This window comes from Dipteris shenzhenensis, chromosome 33, assembly GCF_047967505.1.
Source record: "Dipteris shenzhenensis isolate YYH24624 ecotype China chromosome 33, Dip_SZ_1.0, whole genome shotgun sequence".
NCBI lineage: Eukaryota > Viridiplantae > Streptophyta > Polypodiopsida > Gleicheniales > Dipteridaceae > Dipteris > Dipteris shenzhenensis.
In genome coordinates, this window is record NC_141628.1 from 11,629,093 (window position 1) to 11,653,557 (window position 24,465).

Below are 24,465 nucleotides of genomic sequence, written 5' to 3' on the forward strand. Positions count from 1 at the left end.
TAAAAACCCTAAAGTGATTTAAGAGTGCAAAGACAAGGATTACCACCATCCTTGCCAACAATAAGAGGTCTTTGCTTATTAAGAGGCAGGCACTAGCCAAGATTGCCAAGAGAGAGGGAGGACAACCACCAAGGGTCCATCCACACACTGCTCATAAGCATGAGTGGAATGAAGGTAGCAAAAGAGGACCCCAGTCTGTAGCATGTGGAGGCATGATGGATCCAGATGGAGCGATATAGAAATGTGCATTTTGAAGTAGGTGGTATTGCAACATGGGAGGCATAATTTGTGAGTATCAATCTCAAATTATATTATGTTTATGTGGTTTATTTAGAGGTTGTTCCTTTGTAGTAACCCCTCTGCAAATTGTGTCATCTTGCAGCTTGATATTGTGGGCAAATAGTCTACTCCTACCGAGACTGCTTATATAGATTTTACATCCCCATGACCAAAGGGATCCTCAGATGGTAACGGCGGTCAGTGTGGGGTGAGTCAATGGCGATGGTTGGCGGGGTACCGTTTTGGCCGCGATTGACATGATATGAAGAGGGTTGCAACTAGCATGATTCTTGATGGCGATACATTGATACATGTTGTCCCTTGTTTACAAGCTCCTGGGGATACTAAGGAGGAAAAGACGAGGATACAAGGAGGAAGAAGGCAATGAAGAAGGCTCTGATGATAGGAGTGAGGACGAGGATGCCTCCAATTAGTCATAGAAGTAGTGCTAGCTATTCTTCTTTATACTTGAAGCCATAGGTGGCTTGGCTTTGTGCTTGCGCATTCCAGGTTTCTTTGGATCCAGATTCGACACACGGACAGTGGGGTTCTGTTTTTGTAGTTTGCTACTTCCCCCCTGAGACCTCCCACATTGCCAGATATATTTGAGGTGAGGATGAGACATCTCCATTTGCTACTCTTTATCAGTCCATTGTTGACTTCTCTAGCTGTGGAGAAGTCCTCCTAGTGGGGGACTTCAATGCAAGGACAGATGCCCATCAGGTACCACTCCTCGACTTCATGAATGATTCCACTCTACTGCCAGGCATTGACCTTGAGGAGGCATGTATGCTACAGGTTTCGGTTGGCAGACGATGTCTATTCACATCTTATAAGCATGTCATATTAGACCTTAGCAGGATGCATGATCTCATTATCTATAATGGTCTTGACAAGTGGCCCATCTCAGGTGGTTTTATGTGCTTTTCACATGGGAGAGGCATTAGCGTTGTTGATTATATCATGGGATCCCTTGCCTTCACATCTCACATCACTAACTTCATTGTAGCACCTCTCCCTCCAGGGGCTAATCACACTTATCTTTTCTTTAGCATCTCCACTCCACATCGCATAGCACCTTCCATCCCACAGAGTTCTTACTCCACCTACCATGATAGATGCTTTGACCATGATCACTCACCTACTTACTCTGGCCATTTGTACATACTTCTCATATATATTGACTTCATACCCCTTTTAGAGGATCTTGCTGTCCTGGTCATCTGCTCACTACACGAGGCTACTCTTCATGCTTTTTCCCACACCACCCGCTCCACCTGCCCACCACCCCTTGGGGTCATACCCTGTAATAACTGGTACAATGATGAGTGTAAGGCTTTATGCCATCAGCTTAGATTCAAAACCAAAAAGAGTCTTCTAAGTGCACCAGATACACTATGCGGTACCGTAGATTGGTATGGAGAAAGAAACTAGATTTTGTATATCATAATGAGGAGGAGCTACTAAACATTTTATTTAGTAACAACTCTAAAGACTTCTGGCAGAGATTTCTAGAAGGACGGTCCCCCTCACCACTCACTGACACTCAGATCTGGTTTGATTATGCATGCACACTTTATGACATCCCAAATCAGCCAGTCCCTAACCTCTCACACATGCCACACTCCACATCCTACACCCTCTTCACTAGAGGAGGGGTAAAGGATGTCGTAATGAAACTTCATAATGGCCGAGCGAAGGATCATGAGGGGCTATGCACTGAGTTCATTGCATATGGGATCGACCTCCTAGCCCTAATCTTAGCAAAGCTGTTTAATGAGGCTATTTGTTTAGGTTTTCCATGCACCTGGATGATTAACACTATCTCACCCATCCACAAGGCAGGGGATCCCTTGAGTCGAGATAACTACAAGACCATTATGATTGGACATGGCATGTTGTCCAAGGTTTATGCATCAGTACTTGATTCCGAGGTTAGCAGATTTGCATAGTGTCGAGGACTTAGAGTAGTAGGTCAGACCGGATTCCGACGTGATCATGGATCCATGGACCACATTCTCACGCTCAGATGTATCATCAAGGAGACGAGGGCATGAAAGTAGAGGGTTTATTATTGCTTTGTGGATTTTCGCAAGGCATTTTGACACAGTTTCGAGAGCCCGCCTCATATGGTGCCTACAGGACTTGGGTTATGACCAGAAGATCATTTGGGGTGTCATGGCACGTTACGAGAGAGCTTTAGACAGAGTCCGGGCAAGATCTGGATGGACATACGAGATCATGAGCACTATGAGGATCAAACAAGGGTGTCCTTTATTGCCTACCTTGTTTGTCCTCTACATTGACGATAAGATAGAGATGCATACACAAGGGGGTAGGTTGCTCTCTTGCGGTCATGCTGATCCAGATATTGCTCTAGACAGATGACATGGCTCTCTTGTCTTCCTCAGCAGAGGGGCTCCAGAGACACGATGCACTACAGTCCTTTTGTGAGTCTCATGAATGGAAGGTCAACCTAGGTAAAACCAAGGTCATGATCTTCAATACATCTCGAGCCATGATGTGCTAGGAGCAGTTCACATTTGATGGGTTACATATTGAGATAGTTTCATCATACACTTATCTGGGGGTTATCTTTTTTAGACCCATCTACACTATGAGACCCGCGATGCAGGCACGCTTGAGCAGATGGTATGCTTCATTGGCCAAACTAGAGAGGCAGTGTTTCCACTCGCACTTTCATGATCCACGTACCAAGGGGTTGCTTATTGACTCCTTGGTTCTCCAATGGGGATGTACGGTAGTCCATGTTTGGGGCCAGACTTGTCGGATATATAGTGGCCCGTGTGGAGCGGCTACAGGTTCTCATGCACAATAAGACAAAATACCCATAGATGCGCGCACAGACGCGTTTCATGAACTAAATAAAAAACTTACGGGCACGTCTATTTGCACGTCTGGAGACCCGCGTCTAATTGCGCGTCTATATATCAGACTCACGTGTATATAGACGCGTAGTTAGATGCATAAATAGATGCGCTTATAAATGCGTTTGTAGACGCACATATAAATGCAAGTCGAAAAGACAGACGCGAATATAAACGCATTTTAAAACGCACGGATAGACGCGCTTTTTAAAAAAAAAAAATTTACAGAATACTGTGTATGTTGTGTATGCTATATAGTTACAAGAATCCCATATCCACATTGTGTAATTCAATTCTTACGGCCAACCGCATTTTAATTACAATTCCAAATAAAATATTACAACTCCAAAACGCAATAAAATTGAAAGCTTAAAAAGTGCTTGTATATACATATAGCACGAAGCTAAGCCACGTCATGTGGCTTCAAGTACAAAAAATAAGGAAGTTAAGCCACGTCATGTGGCTTCAAGTATAAAAAATAAGAGGAGTCTATATACAAGAGGCACGAAGCCAAGCCAGTGGCTTTAAGTACAAAAAAGAGTAGCTAGCACTACTTCTACGACTAATCCTCACTGCCTTTCACGCTCCCTTCTGCACTCCCTTCTGCGCCTCCTTCCTCGTCTTCCTCGTCGTCTTGTGCATGGACCTGTAAACAAGGGACAACATATATCAATGTATGAAAAATCAAATCTTTACTTATAATTTTGAAATTATTTAATTACTTTCAAATACCTGGGGGGCCGCTCCAGTAGCTCGGGTATACTGCTCCTCAGTAATCAACCCGTCATCATAGAAGTGCTTCCATGTATCTCCTCTGCAATGGTGGCGGTGGTAGGTTGTCTCCACTAGAGTAGGGTATCTGCCCACGATCTCAAGCTGCATGACCGCGACACACTTTGTGGAGGGATTAGTACAAAGAAACAACCAACCTCCTAATAAACTACATAAGCAATATAATTTGAGATCGATACTTACAAATTGGGCCTCCCATGATTCAACACCCCCTGCTCCAAAATGCCTGCTTCCATATTCCTCCATCTGGATCCTCCGTGCCTCCACGTGCTGCAGACTGGGGTCCTCCCTTGCTGACTTCATTGCCTTCTTCCACTCACGATTGTGAGCGGTGTGGGGCGGGCCCCTTGGTGGTTGACCTGCCTCAAGCCTAGCAAGCTCCGCTAGTGCCTGCCTCTTAAGCGAAGATCTTTTATTGCTAAGTATCGTAACAATCTTTGACTTCCCCCATTTATTTGTGAACTGGCGATTGGGCGAGTTAGGATACCTAGAGCGAACAGTAGCGAGGGTCTCATCAGCCAACCTCTTTGGGTGGTCTTTGTAGTGGATAAAGTAATCTCTGTAATTGTTAGCAATTACAGAGCGCATGAAGGCCATGATGTCCTTCCCCTGCGCATCCATCAAGATGCCTCCTATCTGAGTGATGTCATAATAAATCGTACCATCACCCAGAGGCACGTCTAAATCATCTGAATCATCATCCTCCTCACCGCCACATGGCCCAAAGTACTGTGCCATGCATCCCCCACCGCTCTCCCTGCTACTACCCTTGCTACCCTATCGTGTCGAGCTCGTACGCTGGCCACTCGTAGCTGGGGACTGCACGAGACTACGCTGATTACTCGTAGCTGGAGAACCGAGTCTCGACGGCTGGGGAGTACGTCGATGGCTCGCCGAGACAAAAGGACCTCCTGACGGCATGGGGGAAGGGGCATAAGACGGGATGGCAGAAGGGACATAAGACGGCATGGGGGAAGGGGCATAAGACGGTACGGGGGAAGGGGCATAAGACGGCTGTGCTGACTCCGCTGGGGTGATCTCAAGTGGTGTGGGGTGGCTTGGAGTCTGTAGTGCCGACTCCTGGGGAGTGTTTGGAGTACCCGTCATATACCCATATAACTCCGCAGGACTAGGAGGGTGCCCTAAAAGGTTATATAAGTCCTTCCAAATAGATTCCCAGGGATCAGGTGAGCTAGAAGCGCTTCCTGGCCACATGTTGAACTAGAAAAAAAGAAAAAAATCTATTACTGATGAGCTGAGAAGAAAGGGGAAGAAAAGAGAGGCTTACTATCAGAGCGCGTCTATAGAGCGCGTCTATAGACCCATCTGATTTGTGCGTCTATAGACGCGTCTAACAGAGCGTCTAACAAAGCGTCTAACAGAGCATTTAACAGAGCGTCTAACAGAGCATTTAACAGTGCGTCTAATAGAGCATCTAACAGAGCGTCTAATAGAGCGTCTAACAGAGCGTCTATAGACGCGTCTGTGTGTATCTGCAACAAGCCAGATGTGCCTGTAGATGCATTTTTAGATGCGCCTTGAGACGCGCCTATAGACGCACTCCGACAGACGAGATTTCTAAAAAGTCGAAAAAGACATTGTGCTCGACACAAAAACGTGACACTCATACCCAGATCATGCGCTTCCTAGATACGAGAAAGTACAAAACTGGAGAGAGCAAACTTCCAAACAAGATCAACTACAAAAAGACTTACTTGGATAAAGGTATGGAAGGTTCTTCTTTCTTTTTCAAACTTGCTTCTTCTCCTTGTTCGTCCTCCTCTCCTTTAAGCTTAGAAGTAAGTGTAGGTACGGTCCCTTTCTCTTGAGTGAAAGCTTGGAAGTAAGTATGGGAGGCTCTCTCTTAAGCTTCGAAACTATGGATCTGCTAATAAAGAAGGAAGGAAGCCACGCGAAGTTTAAGTAATGTGAAGAAAAGCAAAGCGAGCGGCGCGCCGAAAAGCAGGTTTAAAAGCTGCGTCTATAGTCGCGTCTCCTAGCGCATCTATAGGCGCATCTAAATACACAGAGTAGATGCGCGTTTAGACGCGCCGTTAGACGCGATGTTAGATGCGACGATAGACGCTGCGATAGACGCAACACAAAGTTTAAATTAAACATTTGAAGAAGAGCAAATTTGGTGGGTTGTTTGTTTGTAGGATGTCTCCATCTTCAACAAGTAGCTCCAGTGAGGATGAATCCCTCCGTATCCACCATCGCGAAATGTGGTTAGAGCAAAAAATCAAATGTCTGTGTGATCGATGTCGAGGAAACATGTATCGTGCACGCAGGATTACACTCAATCATATCTCAAAGTATGGAGAATGGGATGTGACCGTAAACAGGGTAAGGGTTTGTAAGTTAAGGTTGATTGAGATACCTATGGGTGTTCATATGTTTGAGTTATGATCCCATTTTAATTTGATACAGGATGTAGTGCCACACCCGCATATGTTACCCTATGCCCGTGAGGAGGCGAAGCGTCGGTGATATGAGGTGGGATCTTCAGGAGGGACCGTTACGGATGCATGGAGTGATGGTGATAGTAGCCCTCCGCCATTACCTCATGAAGCCATGGAGGAGGTGTTTGATGATATGGTGCGGGATTTATATGTCCATCAAGGGAGGGATAATAGCATGGAGCAGGATGATCTTTTTACCGCAACATCGACTCCACTGTTTGAGGGGTGCACATTCTCTGTTCTACGTGCCTCCCTTGAGTTACTAAACTTGCAAACCATCTATGGATAGAGCAATGCAAGTTTGAATGCATTACTCAAGTAAGCTTTAAAGTCGATTTTGCAAACATGGTGAATTATGCTAGTGGGTCAATTACTCGAATGCTTTTCCTCATTTATGGTCTTCATGTGCAGGCTATTGTGTAAAATGCTTCCAAGGGAGAATAAACTACCGACCTCAAGAGATATGGCAAGGCAACATGTGACCTCTCTTGGAGGATTAGATTACAAGCGCATCCATGCATGTGTCAACGATTGCGTTTTGTTTCGTGGACTACATAAGGATGCAAGAGAGTGTCCTACTTGTGGAGAGGCAAGATATAGAGTAGATCTCAAAACCTTGGACGTGCCTCGTAAGGTATTGCGACATTTTCCCATAATCCCTCGCATCCAACATATGTTCAAGTGCAAATCTATTGCAGAGCTCATGTCATGGCACTCCTCCCATCGATCAACCGATGGCAATTGGAGAACTCCCGCGGACTCTCCTGCGTGGAAGCATATTGAAGACACATGACCAAGCTTCAAGGAAGAACCTAGGAGCTTGAGACTTGGATTGGGTATGGACGGTGTGAACCCATTTGGTCTCAAAAGCACGTCTTACAGTGTATGGCCAGTGGTATTGGTGAATTATAATCTTCCACCCTCTATGGCTATTAAGAAAGGACATGTCATGCTGTCCCTTCTAATTCCAGGGAAACATAAAGTCAAAAATCCTGATGTTTATTTGGAGCCTTTGATTGATGAGCTAGAGATACTTTGGAGAGGTATCGAGGTGCATGATGTGAGCAGGCCTCTCTCATCACGAGACTTCAACTACAAAGCAGTCTTGATGTAGACGATGCATGACTTCCCAGGCTATGGCGAGTGTTCAGGTAAGCATTGCATTTTTTAATTATGAATAGGCAAAGGAATATGTGGCACCCTAAACCCACCTTCCACTCTTAATTGCATCTATTGTTTAGGTCTCACTACATCGGGTTACCATGCATGTCCTGTTTTTGTTCCTTCGCTAGTTGCCTCACAGGCAGACGCATTGAATAAGGTCATCTATGAGAATCACCATCGATTTCTTCCACCTGATCATCCTAGATATGTTGCCCCTTGGAATGAAGTCCTCCCACAATCACTCATCGTAGGAGATTGGATGAGAATTTGGGATGGTTCCACGACTCCTCCACCACTTGGCATGAGCTGGTAAGGGTTTGTAACTATTGGCTGGAAGTAAAGATTGGCTATATTGGTTGAAAGTAAAGATTGCATGCTAACACTTTATTTTATTTAGATACTCCATCTTTTATCGTTTACCATATTGGTCCCACCTCAAGATCAATCACCTGCTTGATCCCATGCATATTTTCAAGAATGTGGCATCTACCATTTGGGAGCATTTGAATGGGACACGAGATTCGGTAGGCATAAGGAAGGATCTACGTACCACAGGGAGGATGCATGAAGCTTGGCCTCAAGAGAGACCAAATGGGCGTGTTTTTTTACCTCATGCACCGTGGATGTTATCAAACCTAGAGATGGTGACGGTGAAGCGCACTATTACTACAATTCGTACTCCCACTAGATGCATGAGGTGTTTAAAGGGAGCCTTTACAAAGAGCAAGAAAAGAGGTGTAGAGCAATTATATGGCTTGAAATCTCATGATTGGCACAAGATGCTCCAAGTAAGTATTTTATATGCATAATATCTTTTTCCTTTCAAATTTATGAGTGAATAGCTATAAGCAACTAATCAACCACCTCCTCGCGGGTTCAGTTCATACTACCTACTAGCATTTCACGTAGTGCATCGAAGGATGTGAAAGATTGTATTTACAAGATGGGTGAGCTTGTGAGATATATGAGCTCAAAGTAATAGATCCCACCATGCTTGAGAATGCTCAAGTTATGTCAGTGAAGGCGGTTTGTTTAGTGGAGGAGACATTTCGACGTTCTATTCTCACAAGCCAACTACATCTCATAGTACATTTGGTGGATGAGATTGCTATATGCGGTACTATACATGCACGATGGTTGTTCTTCCTCGAGCGCTTCATGAAGACCTTAAAGGGCTTTGTGAAACAAAATGCAAGACCCGAAGGTAGCATGGCCGAGGGTTGGTTGGTACAAGAGTCACTTGTATATATTTCTGAGTTTCTTGTTGATGTGAATAGCTCTCTCCCACGACTATGGAGAGATGATGAAGACCTAAGGATGACCTCTATTGTGCCTCAAGAAAAAGGACGCAACAAAGTAATAGACACGGAGTTGCATAATAGTATCAACCTCTTTTGCGTGCTTAATAGTGATGTGATGAAAAGATGGGTGACAAGATACGAGGATGCAAAGGCAAGAAGACAAGAAGAAAGGGCCCTCTTTCGTACACACCACGGATCTCGTGTGCCATACTCTCAGCATTTAAGAGCACTTCCAAAGGATATTCATGTGGATTGGCTACTTGATGAAATGGAGAAAGCAGAGAAAGACGAGGGGATGCATATCACAATGGAAGAATGGGAGTATGCTAGGATATACATGAGCAAGGTCGGTATATAGAATGTTATGCATAAGTTAGGAGCTTTTTATAATTTAGATTGCTTATTTAATTGATTTTTTCTTGGTGTAGTGCACTATGTTCAATGCTATATGGTGTGAGGGCAAGCATTTTCGAACACAACGGATTGATGATAAGAGAAACACACAAGATTGCGGCGTCATTGCTAGCTTTGAGGGAGCCAATGGAGCCATGGATGATTATTGTGACATAATCTAAGATGTCATTATGCTTGACTTTCGACGCTTCTTTGTGTATGTTTTGGATGTAAAGTGGTTTAAGGACGTGGTGGAAAGAGGCCCTAATACAACAATCAAACGCCATGCAAGTGGCTTTGTAACTATTGACACCACAAAGTTTCGGCAAAGTAGGAAGGACACACTAGTACTATCGCAACAATGTGAACAGGTACTGTGCACACATATAAAAATACTCGCTTTTAAATATTTGATGCAAGAAAAGTAACATGATTGTATTTGTGTTTGAATTAGGTTGTCTATCAACCAATGGTGGATAATAATAGATGGTGGCATGTCATACCTATTATGCCACGTTCCAAAGTGATGTATAGTACATTTACTAATATGGAGCGTATGGAGGATGATCATGGCCATGGACGTGATGATGACCGTGATACAAGAGAGGAGGATGATCATGAGATAGGAGATATAGATATTGAGGCCATTACTCGTGAGGACGAGCCTACCATTGGAGATGCTGATTTCGATGAGCAGATGAGTGGCACAAGTATTAGTGGGTTGAATGTATTTGTAGATCTAAACACTTGTTTGGATTTTGAAGTAGATAGTTTGGCAAGGGTTGATCTCATTGAGAATGAGATTGAACCGTAGCCCCACAATTGATATTGGCAAAACTATTTTACATATTGTCTCATTCTCCTCATCTCACTTAATTCTTGTATATGTGGGTTTGCAAAAAATTATGTGCTTTGGTAATCATGGGCAATGTTTGGAAAGCAATGATGTACACCAAAATCTCACTTTCTGTATTCTCTGGAGCGCGTCTATTTACGCGTCTAAATGCGCATCTGATTCTCAGTGTAAACGCGCAAATAAATGCTCAAATACACGCGCAAATAGACGCGCTAATAAACGGGATGTTAGATAGGCCCCTATTTTCTCAGGTCAGACGCGCAAATAGACGCGGTGATTCACGCGCAAATAGACGAGCTTTTAGACGCGCATTTAGATGCACCCGTAATTTCTCTACTAAAGCAACACCTATAGACGCGCCCGCTATTTTGCGCATCTACCAAGCGCGTCTATAGTTGCTTTGTGTTGTTGTGATGTTATCACAAATGATTCTTGGTAAGCCATTGTTCCTCACCAGATCATTCAGGCTGAGTTTGGGTCACCCCCTTTACAACTAGATGCTGCATTTTAGGTCAATCATTATCTGTGCCGAGTCAGGGAATATGGGGATCGCACCTCTGGATGTAGCAAGCTACCATGAATAGCTCTGTCCTTTTCTATGGCACTTGCAGCAGGAGGGGATCTCCACCAGAGGTGCTAGTATGCACGCACAGAGAGATGGTTTGAGCGACTGGGACTCTATATGGATTCCTATTTGGACATTTACACACAAGTATGACCATAAACCTGACGAGAGAGTGAAGAAGCTAATGATGATGGGGATGATTCTCCGCAATGCATTTAGTAGAGGACCTCAATGAAGCTTGTGGTGCTCGAAAACAAGCATTTTTGTAACGAATGATTCTAAAGACACTATCACAGCATTACAATGAAGCGTGACTAAGTAGACGGACTCGAGCAAAAGGAACATTAGAAGCTACAACTGCTGCAGCTCCCAATTTCTACAATGGACGCTGCTGATCATTGTGGTCATTATGCAATCTGCAAGCACGACTTTTGCTCAGCAAAGGCAGCTCTTCTGAATTGTAGGCCATGAGACGTTCATGCAAAATGAATAGACCTCCGGTAAATGTCATCACAATGCCTTGGCATTAGCGTACCAGCTTCGTCAAATATGAGCCTCCTTCATAGCTTTCGCCAATTCTGATTAAGTTTTTGCAAGTAAAGGTGTAGCTGAGATTCCTATGTTGAGGAGGACAATTTTTTATTTATCAAAAAGTGGAAACGATATTTTTCCCAGGAACACATCCTGAAACGGTGCTCATTTCCAGTGAGTGACCGTATCCATACAGAGTCGACTTGATCCCCAAAACGTCAGCGACTCGTTGGTTCAAACTTGCTGCTAGAGCACGAGGAGGAAGCTGGAATAATGCTCCGGCGGCAGTCTGCATGGGCAGAACACACCGTTACTAAGAAAATAATGAACACGGACAGCAAAATAGTAACGCGAGATTTGCTGCATGAGAATCGTGCGGTGTGACTGAAGCACCCAGATGCCTCTCAAAATAGATCATACATATAACAGTTGTTTCAGTATACTGAATCTTACCAAAGTTCCAGGATTCTGGCTGTCCAATGCGGAAAGAAAATGAGCAGTTTCTTCTCCAACATTGAGCTCGTAGTGAAGCAACCCTCGTGGAAAGATTGTTACATCTCCCTTCTCCATAATGTCAATATGGGCATTTCCTGCAGTTTGCATCCCTATCAAAAATCTTGGGGCCGCTGCAACGCAGCACTGATGGGGATTCTGGCACTTGAATTACTTGGGTCTTACCTTCCGTGTCGACAAATCCAACTTGAAGAGGCCCTCCCTCAATCAGAGTGAGCATCTCCGATGCTCGAGGGTGGGTGTGGGGCAGGTTGATACCGCAAGGCTTCATCTGAAATCTCACATATGTTAAGCCTTGAGACCTGCTCGAAGAATGATGAGATCAGAGCAGGCATGTTACGGTGCTAGATATCACGGCCAAATTAATGAATCGCCGGCGCCAGGAGGAAAACTCAGCGCAGATAGCAAAAAGTATAACCCGACGACTGCTAATGACGAGCAAAGAGGGAAGTGGAACGAAGATTTACATACATCATAGCGGGGTAGATGGAGACATTGAGGCCAGCTCGAGTTCCTCCAGGACCGTGAGAAACGTCCCCGTTTTTTAGCATGTCGCGGAGCGTGAAGCTCATAGCATCAGCGTCAAAGTCGGTAAGCGGGTCGGGATCTGCTGCGTGACACTCGGGGAAAAGAAGAGAGGCAATAGCAAAGCTACAGGCGAGGATGGATAATCCGAGGAGGCGAGGATCCATGGATGTACGAGATTAGGTCGCAGCAATAGAGAGATATCAGTTTCTATTGGAAGATTATTACTCCAACGGCTCGCCGGAGGAGGAGGATCTTGAGCTGAGACGTCTGAGTAGGGTGATTGTTGCAGCTTCGAATTTTATAGGTCGTGCAGCTCAATCACTTTGTTGTCCTCGATCTCGCTTAGTGAATCTCTTTCGCTTCAATGATCTCTTGCAATAGCTCTCTGGCTCGCTCTTCACTCCCTCTCTCGATCGCTCACACACATACACGCTCTCTGCTTCGTTATGTAAGATCCTATAGATGGGCACAGAATGAAGTCAGCCGCTTCGAATTTCGAATTGCAACCTTGAGTTCTCCTTAATTTTGAAGCAGCGAAAGAAAAAGAATCCGAGGCTGTAAGGGGTGTTCTCGAGGGCAACTAGCTATATGGGGGTTCTCGGAATGAATGAGAGTCGAAAGAACGATAAGTCGATGAGGATCATGAGGGGAAGCCGACGGCAATGCGTGGGAGAGACCAATTCAAACGGGGGATGGGAGAAACGATCGGCTGCTTTGAATCGATTGATCTGCTGAACGAGAAGGATAAGGACATACACAAGCTTAGTAAACTACGCCATGCAACTTCAAGGCCTTCCACGTGGAGGCCTCGCACATTAGTACCACCCAGTAAATATTTTCCTTCACCCAACAAGAAACTAAATATATTTTCCTTCACCCCCGAAACTTTTTACCTCGGTATCTCCTCTTGGACCGACCTTGCTCATCTATGTGCAAATTATGTCCTCTAATTTATGGCAAACCACTTTTCTTAAAGTGACTTTCATGTACACCAGTAGATCTTTATGAAGATCGACGTTTGCGATCCTGACACGTGGGCCCAAGGATAGTTCAAACAAGTGAAGAACTTTTCAAGGAGCGGCGAGGGCTTTTCTTTATTGCCAAGCTCTTGAGCAAATTCTCCTTTGGTGGCCTCCTAGGAGAAGCGTAAATAGAAGGAGGTGACTTTGGTGTGGGCGGTGATGTGCTTTTCTCCATAAACGAACATGCACCACCTATTTAAAAAAAACAGTCGAACGAAATGGAAATGCAATTGAACAATAGATGAAAACATATTAAACTTTATTGAATTGAAGGGCAATAATTGAATAATCACATAATTTTTTGGTATCGACCGTGTCGGGTCCTTCATCTAGAGTTTATGCGTAAAGCCTTGCAGGTTCATTGTTCAAAACAAACAAAAAACGAAACCAACTGTGTTCACAAAGTGCAGCGTGTGGCTGGGGCGCCTACGTTCACTAGAAAATGAAATACTGGCTGAATTGGTTGTGCCAGGGGAACCGTAATCCAATAAGGCACCAAAAGATGAAAGAACTTGCACCAGCTTGTATCTGTCCAACAGTAAAATACGAACGAAAGAAGGAAGACAGAGAAGGATTACGTATGTACAAGATGACCAGGGATCTCCCTGCGTTGTCTATCGTACCTCCAACGCTCATCGAAAGGACCAAGGACGACAGAGGAAATCGCTCACACAAACTCAACACAAATAACAGGGAAGAAATGGGCAGTGGGCAGAGTATTTCAGCCGTTCAAGCTAAGGGATGGATCTTACAGGACGAACAGAGCGTTCAGATGCGCGATGGGCAGGGTATTTTAGCCGCTCAGATCGAACAGACGAGCACTTCCAGTGTGGGACATGAAGGCATGAAGAGCATTGTAAAAGGATACGTTGGTAAACAATAAAAATGGCGGTCCGTTACCTATCATGCGTCCATTTAGCGTATCAATCACTAACTGTGCACAGCATCTAGTTTCCTTAACAACAAATTAAAATTGCGAACATAGACTCCGTTAAGTATACCGTCTGCAAAATCGGCTACTTTCTTGGAAGAATCTTTTCTTTTCTCTAGAGCAGGTACTTTCTCAGAACTTGGAGTTACGGGAGACTTCAACAACTGTGGACATGCTTTGGCAAGTCCTGCACGAAACACAACAAGGGTTGTTAGCAAAGAAGGTGCAAGCAGAAGTAATTAAGGACGATATAGAACGAAGTGAATAGAAGGCAAAAGACGTATTTACTCTTCTTGAAAGCACCAGAGTTGGTATCCACCATAAAGTCTTTTGAAGCATCCATAGCTGAGCTCTCCACAAACTGTTCGAATCAGAAATTCGAGTGCCAAACAGAGGACCCTTCTCAAGCAACGAAAAATGTTCTCTCAATACCAGGACGGACGGCAATGATCACAAAAGATCTACGAAATATTCACAGCAGGTTTCCTTAAGTTGAGCATGCCAAAAAACGTTGAAAAAACAGTCGCCTTGTTTAATTGCGATTCATAATCGCTTCTTCTTCTGCATGAGGTCGCCCCAACTGGTTTGCATGAGGACGCTCCAGCTGCTCTACCATGGTAGCACGCAGCATCCTCATAAAGAAGATTAGCCGAAGAATTAAGAGGAGGATAATCCTACATTAATTGAGAACGGCGCAAAGAACGACCTTCCTGCAAGAGCTAAAGGAAACGTTCTTTGATAGGAGCTGCAGGTCTGTCTTAACGATTTCGGGGAGATCTTTCCGGTGGGGCTCCAGCAAGTGATCACGCCATTCGAACAATGAGTGTCGTCGCCAGCACCGGAATTCTCCAAGCACAGAGGGTCCAAATTCTCCAATTACCGGCATGACAGTGTGTCTTCCTCCTCCTCGGTCCACAACTGGTAAGGCCAAAGGGAATGCCATATCCGACGTCTGAACACCGTCTCCATGCATTAACCAAATGCCAGAGGCATCTGCATGTATTCCTGAAGAGATAATTGAAGACCACATAATAGGACCACGTGTCAAAGCACTTGGAGTTTCCCAAAAATTGAAAATAAAGCTTTACACAATAACAACCCTTGCTAAGGCTACCCCATGGGGCAGGCCAAGAACCAAAACTTCCTCCTAAGCTGCCTGTTGTAAACATTCTTGTCACTCATACTAAACAAGAAAACATTTTCTTTCCCTGATTGCTTAAAACCTGCAAAATTCAACAAGAGTGCACTAGTGCACAAGTTTTAAAACCTTCTTCTTCCACATTAAAACACATGGTATCAGAGCCTAGTTCGTGGTAAGGAGCTCAAGAAAGCAAACCAAGTTTGCGGTGTCCTGTTAAGAGGACTAGTGTTGCTTTCCTTTTTCGAGTTTGGGAGTAAATCTCTGCAGGTAGCACAGCCGGAAGTGCAAGAGTGCATTGTCTCAGATTGAGACGCCCTTCGTGGTATGGTGAGAGGATAGTATATGCTATGGAAGAGGCGAAGCCCTTGGTGACTTTATTTTTTTGATTTGAGGCCATTTCGGGGCCTGTTTTGAAGGCGGAAGTTCTTCGCAGGCACTCAGAAAAAGGCTCTGCTTTTGCTGTCCAACCACTGCTCTGTAGGTCAATGAAAAGTTGCCGCAGAAATTGCATTGTATGCCTGTGCGCAGAGATATTGGAAGCTACAAAATCATCCTTATCACCTGTTCATGCAAAATCGTCGCTTGGAAGTGACTGTGTGGTCAAATACCACTTTCGTCAGTTTTGCATATTTGCCTATGTGAGGCAGAAGCTGTGTTTTTTTGCAGTGACAGAATTTTTTGCAATGTTTTGTAATGGCATCTAATTCTCTTTCATAGATTGTCACTGAAAAGCTTGACAAGAACAACTTCCAAGCATGGAAGTTTAGAATGACGAATTTCCTTATGGGATCAGGCTATTGGGAGTTCATTACAGGAAATGAAGAAGAACTAGTTCTTCCTAATGTTCCCAATCAACAGGAAATGCAGGCATTTAAAGGATGGCATGAGAGAGCCAAAAAATTTATGTATTGGCTATCTATCAGTATTTCAGATTCCATGATTGTGCATGTTCAGGATGCAAGTACGCCAAAGGAGGTATGGGATACTTTGGCAAAAATGTAGAGCACAAATACGCAAGCTAGGAAAATGTAGCTCAAGCAGGAGTTGCACAATGTGTAGAGAGAAACATGAGCATCAATGACTACTACATGAAGGTGAAGAAAATTGCAGATGCACTTGCTTCCATTGGGTCGCCGATGGAAGATGATGATTTAGTTTCTGTGACCTTGAATGGTCTAGGAAAGGATTATGTATAGTTCCGGACATCCATTGCCATCCGTGAAAAATTTCTTGATTTTGAGGAGTTGTTTGCTCTTCTAATTTTTGAAGAGCAGAGAAATAGTGGTGCATCTTCTTCAGGAGGAACTTTAAAAGAAACTGTCTTCTGCTCAGATGCTAGAAGAGGTAGATGCAGAGGTAGAGGAGGCCGATCTGGAGGCCGTGGTAGAAATCAGAATATGCAACAAACTCAAGAAAACCAGTCCTATGGAGGAGGACGTGGTAACTCTAGAGGCAGGGGGAGCCAAAGAGGCCGTGGTGGATGGCAGAGAGGTCAAAATGCAAACAGCAATGTTGAATGCTACTATTGTGGTAAAATGGGTCATATGGCTAAAGACTGCTACAAAAAGCAGCATGACATCATGAATGGAAAATTGTAGCAAGGGAATTATGCATCTTCTAGTAGACAGGGTGATGACAGAAATGAGCATCTGTTTATGGTGCAGCACATGACCAATTCTGTGACAAGTGCAGAAGAAAGCAATGATGTGTGGTATGTTGACTCAGGTGCGTCAGACCACATGATAGGTCATGCAGAATGGATGTAGGATGCAAGGAAAATGGAAAGGTCAGGATTTGTGGAGATTGGTGATGATACTACACATCCTATTGTGCAGATTGGTAAAATTCCTTTGTTTATGTAGGATGGGAAAAAGAAATACCTGTCTGATGTATTTCATGTCCCGAACATCACCAAGAACATGGTTTCTGTTGGTCAAATGGTTGAGCAGGGCTTGCAGGTCAGATTTAATCCTCATGGATGCTTTGTTGAGGATATGAAAAATAACGATCTCTTGATAGCAAAAGGAAAGAAGAAGGGCAGGATGTTTAAGTTGGATGCGGACATGTCTGAATTGAGTGCAGCAATGTTTGCACATGGGATCGGTGTAGTTGTAGATATTGATATCTGGCATAAACGCATTGGTCATGTTAATGTACAGTGACTTAAATCAATGCAGGCCCAAAATATTGTTGCAGGATTACCTAAATTCAAGGTTGTAGAAATGCATAAGGTATGCGAAGCTAGTCAATTTGGAAAACAGGCAAGGAAACCATTTCCTAGGCATGTTCAAGAGAGTAAGAAGCCATTGGAATTAATCCACTCTGATGTGTGGACTACTAAAGCTACATCTATTGGAGGCTATCATTATTTTGTCACTTTTATTGATGACTACAGCAAAAAAGTTTGGGTGTATTTTATGAAAAAGAAAAGTGAAGTGTTTGGGCACTTCAAAGCTTTTAAAGCTATGGTTGAAAAAGAAACAGGCTTGCAAATAAAATGCCTAAGGTCAGATGGAGGGGGAGAGTACCTCTCAAATGAGTTTGCAAGGTTCCTGCAGGAGCATGGCATAAAGCAACAATATTCATACAGTCATACCCCACAGTAAAATGGACTTGCAGAAAGGAAAAACAGGCATATTGGAGAGGTATCTCGAGCCATGCTAAATGAAAAAGATCTACCAGATTATTACTGGGCTAAAGCAGTTGCTACAGTAATTTACATAATGAACAGGACTCCCACTGGAGCAATACATGGCATGATGCCAGACGAGATGTATACTTGTAGGAAACCAGATATTTCTCATTTGAAAATTTTTGGTTGCATTGCCTATGTTCACGTGCCAATGAGTTGAGGTCCAAGTTGGATCCAAAAGCTGAGAAATGCATCTTTATTGGTTATTCTCTGCAGCAGAAAGGGTATAGATGCTATAACCCTTCTACTCGTAAGTTTACAGTGAGCAGAGATGTTGTTTTTCATGAGATGAGCAGCTGGTATAAACCAGTAAATGTGATGATTGATGTAGATGCACAAAATGGTAATGCTGCACAGAATTCACAGCAGCAATCACAAAATATTGGTGGACCTGTAGTGTCCTCTAGCAGTGGTTCACATACTTTGCCATGGACAGGCAAATTGAGATCAGGAGAATCTCCTCAAAGCAATGCAGATAGTGGTACGCAAGTATCACGAAAAGGAAAAGAGAAGGTAGATCGGCCCATGTTTGATGTGAATGCAGGTCACTCTTATGTGGATGGTGAATCCAGTGGCTCAGAACATAGCATTGATGATGAGCTGGGTATTCCTTCTGTTGTTACACCTTGAGTAAGGAAGACCAAGGATGTTTTGAGAGCACCTGGAAGTGGGCCTATTTTGCGCAGGTCTACTAGAGCTAGATATCATAGGCTGAAATATGATGGATTTACAGCCATTCACTATGCCTATATGGTCAAAGTGATACAGGAACCAGAACCCACTTCTTTTAAGCAAGCCATGGGAAAAGAAAATTGGGAGAAAGCCATGGATGAAGAAATGGATGCCTTGGAAGCAAATGCTACATGGGAATTGGTGCCTTTGCCTAAAGACAAGAATACAATTGGCTGTAAGTGGGTTTATAAGGTCAAGCACAATGCAAATGGTTCTGTGAATAGATACAAGGCAAGATTAGTTATCAAGGGGTATGCACAGACATATGGCATTGATAATGAAGAAACATTCAGCCCGGTTGTAAGGATGGCAACTGTAAGAGCAGTCATTGCTATGGCTACATCAAAGGGATGGTCTTTACATCAGATGGATGTAAAGAATGCCTTCTTGCATGGTGATTTGCAAGAATAGGTCTTTATGGAGTAGCCACCAGGTTATGTTCATGCTGTTCATCCTGAGTTTGTTTACAGGTTGAAAAAAGCCTTGTATGGCTTGAAGCAAGCACCTAGAGCATGGTTTGACAAGATAGGACATTATCTTGTCACTATTGGCTTTCAGATTTCCAAGGCAGATTTCTCACTTTATGTGAGAAAAACAAAGAAAGGTATTATGCTGCTTGTCATTTACGTTGATGATTTGATCATCACAGGTGATAGTGATGAAGATATCCTTCATGTGAAATGCTATTGAAGCAGAAGTGGAGATGAAGGATTTGGGAGAGCTACGTTATTTCTTGGGCATTGAGCTGATTAGATCACCAAGTGGGATACAGCTCTTGCAGAGGCAGTATGGATTGGACATGCTGTCCAAATATGGGATGACACGCTGTAAGCCTATTTCAATTCCTTTAGAGCAGAATGTGAAGCTGAGCGCAGATGCAGGTGAGCTTTTGGAAGACCCTACTATGTACAGATGCATAGTAGGAAGTTTGATTTATATGACTATTACCAGGCCAGATTTGAGCTATGCTGTTGGATTGGTAAGTCAGTTTATGCAAGCTCCAAGGAAATCGCATTTGGATGCGGCCAGATGCATACTCAGGTATGTGAAGTCCACATTTCAATATGGACTATTTTATGAGACTGGGGTTTAGATACAGTTGCATGGATACACTGATGCTGATTGGGCTGGTAGTATTTCTGATAGACGATCTACCAGTGGATATGTGTTCTCTTTTGGGAGTGCTGCAGTCACTTGGAGTAGCAAGAAATAGCCTACAGTTTCCTTGTCAAGCACAGAGGTTGAGTACAGGGGTGCAGCAATGGTTGCATGTGAGGTAGCTTAGTTGCATAAGCTACTCTATGATATGCATCAGTCTATAGATGGGCCAGTTGTCATTTATTGTGACAACATGAGCAGTATACACTTGGCAAATAACCCAGTCTATCATGCTAGAACAAAGCACATTGAGGTGCACTATCACTATGTGTGGGAGAAGGTTTTACTAGGTCTTATTGATCTAGTTTATGTCAGCACAGAGGATCAGGTAGCTAACATATTCACGAAGGCATTGGGCGCAGAGAATCTGCGCAAGTTCAGAGACCTGCTTGGTGTGTAGGAATTGGGATTGAGCTCAAGGGTGAGTGTTGAGATATCGAGCTCCACTCGTGATATGCCAGGGTGACTGTTGTGCATTTATGTCACCGACTTGTTAGCTGCAGATGCGGTTGGTACACCACCCATGAATAATAGCTAGAGGACAGCTATCCTTATGTACTCTAGTTCGTGGCTCAGTTAGTATGCCACCTTAGTTAGCTAAGTTTGGTTTGAGACCCACATATAGGGTTCTTCTATTCTTTTGTACTAGAGTTCTTTTGGCTTACACAAGTAAGAAGAGGAAAACTATTTTCCGCCTCCACCTTTGTGTGTATTCCCCCATTGTGTATGTGAGAAAGTCGCAAGTGAGCTTCCTTCCTTCTCTCCCACTATTTTCACACCCTTTTCATCCATGCTATATTTATTGTTTACACCAACAGTAAATTTAGGTTTTTTATATCCATTGGGGCTTGGATTAGCAAGGGGATTCTATAATAGAAATAGTGATAGATTAATGTGAAACTCATCAAGACTCGAGTTGAAGCAAAGTGAGTTTTTAGAAACAATATACGTAGAAATTTTTAGCCTCTAGAGTCTTGAATCTTGATGTGTAAAGAAAATCCTATTCAGGAGCAAGGCAAAAAGAACTACTTGATTAAACATAAGCCTAGATTCTCATGCTAGTTGAGAGGGCCTAACTTGAAATCATGCCACCGCATATATAGGAATACTGTCATGTGTCCATAGGCAGAATACAGTACTCAACGAAAAAGATTTTATTCTTTATGGATTGATGAGGAGCACAGAATGATGAGAGTTTAGACACACGCCATTGGTGCATTGGACATGGAGAGTAATCGCAACTCATCTGTTTGTGCTCCTCAATTTTGAATTTCTCAGCTTTTAATCCTCCATTTCAGTCATTTGAAGCTGTATCATTAGAAAGATCTTCTTGCACCATCTCCTTATTTGATATTTCTCCACTAGTCCTTTTCTTTTTTGCATGAATTTCAGCATCCAAGGGGTTTTCTTATATGCAACACTATAGCTAGTTCATCATTGTATTCATTTATTCTTTTACTATAATACTCTACAACCTCTTTAAAGGAACTATCTCGCAAGCACACAAATTATACTTTCTTCCTTTTGGCATTTACTTGTATCCAACTAATCTAAAGTGTACAATATATAAGCCCATGGCCATGCTTCAATATCGCATCCTTCTCTATGTTTTTGTTTATACCCAATGGCTTTTTTTTTTCTCTCCCCTTTGCAATATGTGAGTTGTCATCTTCTTCTAATTATCACTCTCTTTCTAGGTCTACATAGAGCATGGGAAAGCAAGAAAGGTGACTTGAGTGCTCTTGAGTACATCACTACCATCCTGGAGAAAGCAACTTTTGAGATGCAACCACCACCACCTTAACCTTTGAATTTTCCCACAAGCACAATATTCCTACTAAAGATATTGAAACGTTGCTAGGAATAATATAATTTTACCACTTAGATACATGATATGATGCCATTTTCCAATCAAGTAAGTGTTTTACATATGTCATTATTTTAATGCTCTTTGATTGTATCCATGGAATTAATAAACCTTGCAACATCTTTGTGTAGCCAAGTAACCATAGCATAAGAAAGTTACAATCTCTATACTAGGGATATTTTAGAGGAGTACAAATAGTTGATGAACCAAAGAAAGAAAGGTGATAATGAGCACAAATGCAAAAAACTATTGCAAACAACATCGCACATGCATTTCTCTCTCCTATAGGTTTGTCACATCAACCTCGATCTTGTTGCAGCATATATGTGCATATTCATTTAATGTCATGTACTTATAATGTGCATGACTATATGATGAAACAAATCAATGCACTTATGCTCTAGTAAGATTGAGGTTGTGATGCCACAAACTTGAACTAGAAAGATGAATGCCTCTATAAAGCTTTTCCCAATGGTTTAAGGTGTTTGTGCTCATCCTCACCTTTCTTTCTTTGACACATTAGCTATTGCACATGTTCCTCCATAATATTCTTATTCTAGCTTAGCTATGATTTTATTTAATTATATTAATTTACATGCAAAAGATGACAGCTACATGTTGCAACATTTATTAATTCTACGAATAGAATTGAACATCAATAGAACAACATACCAAAACACTTATTCGTTGGAATGGCATCAGACCTTGTAGCCAAGTATTCAAATTGTAAATTTATACTCAAGGCTTTTTGATACCTTTAGTAGCATGATTGTGGTTGGTGCAATATTGGTAGAGTTACTATGGATGACAATTGCATTTAAGGCACTTTACTCGCTTTCCACACTCTAAGAAGACCTAGAAAGAGAGGACTAATTAGAAATATATGTCGAATTGCATATTCCAAATGAAGTGAAAAGAAGCCATTAGGTTTGAATAAAAAAGTAGAGAAATCAAGGTTCCTTCAAAGCATATTGTTGAATCCCTCGGATGTTGAAAATCATGCAACCATGAAAAGGTTTATTAGAGAAAGAGAAGAAACGAAATAGTAAAACAATCTTTCATGACTATACAACTTCAAAGGATGCAAATTGGAGGATCATTTGGTGAGAAATTATTAGAAATTGAGGAGCACAAATAGATGAGCACTCACCATGTTCAATGCATCAATGGCATGTATCCAAACTAATCTATTTGCGCTCCTCATCGATCTATTAATCTATAAAGCACCACAAGAGTCTTTTGGCCCAAGCTCAAACATTAAAGGTAAAAATCCAATTGTTTATTGTGTTCAAACCTCAATCTCATCCCAACACGACCCTAGACTCCAACCATACAGTTGTCCATAAGTGGTTTGATGGCCATGTATGTGTTTTCTTTGACCAAGGGTTTGTTTTAAATGGGTTGCCATGTTGACATCTAAAACACAAAATTGCTAGAATCAGCCTTGTCACTTGTAAATGGTTTTTTTAAGAGTCAAGTACACACTCCTAAGTTGATATTTTTAAGGTACAAGGGTTACTCTAGCAATTATGTGCACTAGACTACTATTATCTCACTGACCATTGATTAGCATCTACAATGTAAACCCGTTAATCCTATTTATTTTTGGACATGCTTCATCGATTCATCCTTCATGTCATTGAAACTGCAAATATAAGAAGATGGGACATTGGTTCCACAATATTTTTCATTTTAAAGTTTTCATTCTAGATTTTCATTGTAAACTAGCAAATTTCATTTATGTCGTCAGAATGTTGTTCCATTGCTTCATCAAATAAGCTAGATGAAAATTTTTTGGTGTATAATGAAAAGATGTAATGATGATCATGTAGCAAAAAGGTGATGTGCTGCCATGTTTGATTTTGGAGATTCCTCACTCTAAGGCTGTCCTTGTAATATCATTGCCCTTAGCTGATCTATTAAGGAATTAACAATCATGGGGGTTCAATTGGGCATACCAAGCGGTGCAAGGCATGGGAAACTACAAGGCAGGTAGACAATTGTGAGCCGAATCTCAGGTGTTCATACAGCTAGCTTCTATGGATGTTGTAGATCATCATTGCATTCTTCATGGATTATGATGTCAATGCCCTGATTCTCCTAATTCGGGTGGAGATTCACACTCTCTCTGGTCCTAATCTGGATCAAGTCTTTGTCATGCATGCACACATGATTGCAAGAAACCCCAAAATTGTTGGTGCCAACACAATAGCCATGATGACATCAACAGACCATGTCGGATGACAGATATCCACTAGAGGAATTTGAAGAACAATAGGAGCCACTATGAGCTCAGTGTGCAGTAGAGATTGCAGTCGAGGATTGTGGTGCAGGTACCTTTGGATGGTCAATGGGTGGTGAGAGGACCATCCTCACCAAGTGCGAGGAGGAATCCTTTGATTTCCCAAGGCTTGTTAGCCTCAATTTTGGGTGTTGTTTCGGAAATGGGTGTCATACTAGTTGCGATTGTGGCAGTAGTCCATGTCTATACACAAAGTCTTTTGAAAAGGATAAGGAGGATTTGGACGCTCATGTTTGGTAGTTTGACAATGTTTATGCAATGAACAATCGGAGAGCGGCACACTATAGAAGAAGGCAATGTTCAAATTCACACTAAGGGGTAAAGCATCTAGATGGCTAGTAGAGTACC

General features: G+C 42.7%; 1 protein-coding gene across 1 annotated transcript; it reads right to left on the reverse strand.

The window, feature by feature from the left end:
- Positions 1 to 11,346: 11,346 nt before the first annotated feature.
- LOC147879691 (putative germin-like protein 2-1) lies at positions 11,347 to 12,436 on the reverse strand. Its single transcript, XM_087371436.1, has 4 exons — positions 12,216 to 12,436; positions 11,910 to 12,046; positions 11,685 to 11,821; positions 11,347 to 11,520 (listed from the first exon to the last, which is right to left on the reverse strand). Exons 1-4 carry the CDS (start codon positions 12,434 to 12,436, stop codon positions 11,347 to 11,349), a joined length of 669 nt encoding a protein of 222 aa, XP_087227562.1.
- Positions 12,437 to 24,465: the final 12,029 nt, after the last annotated feature.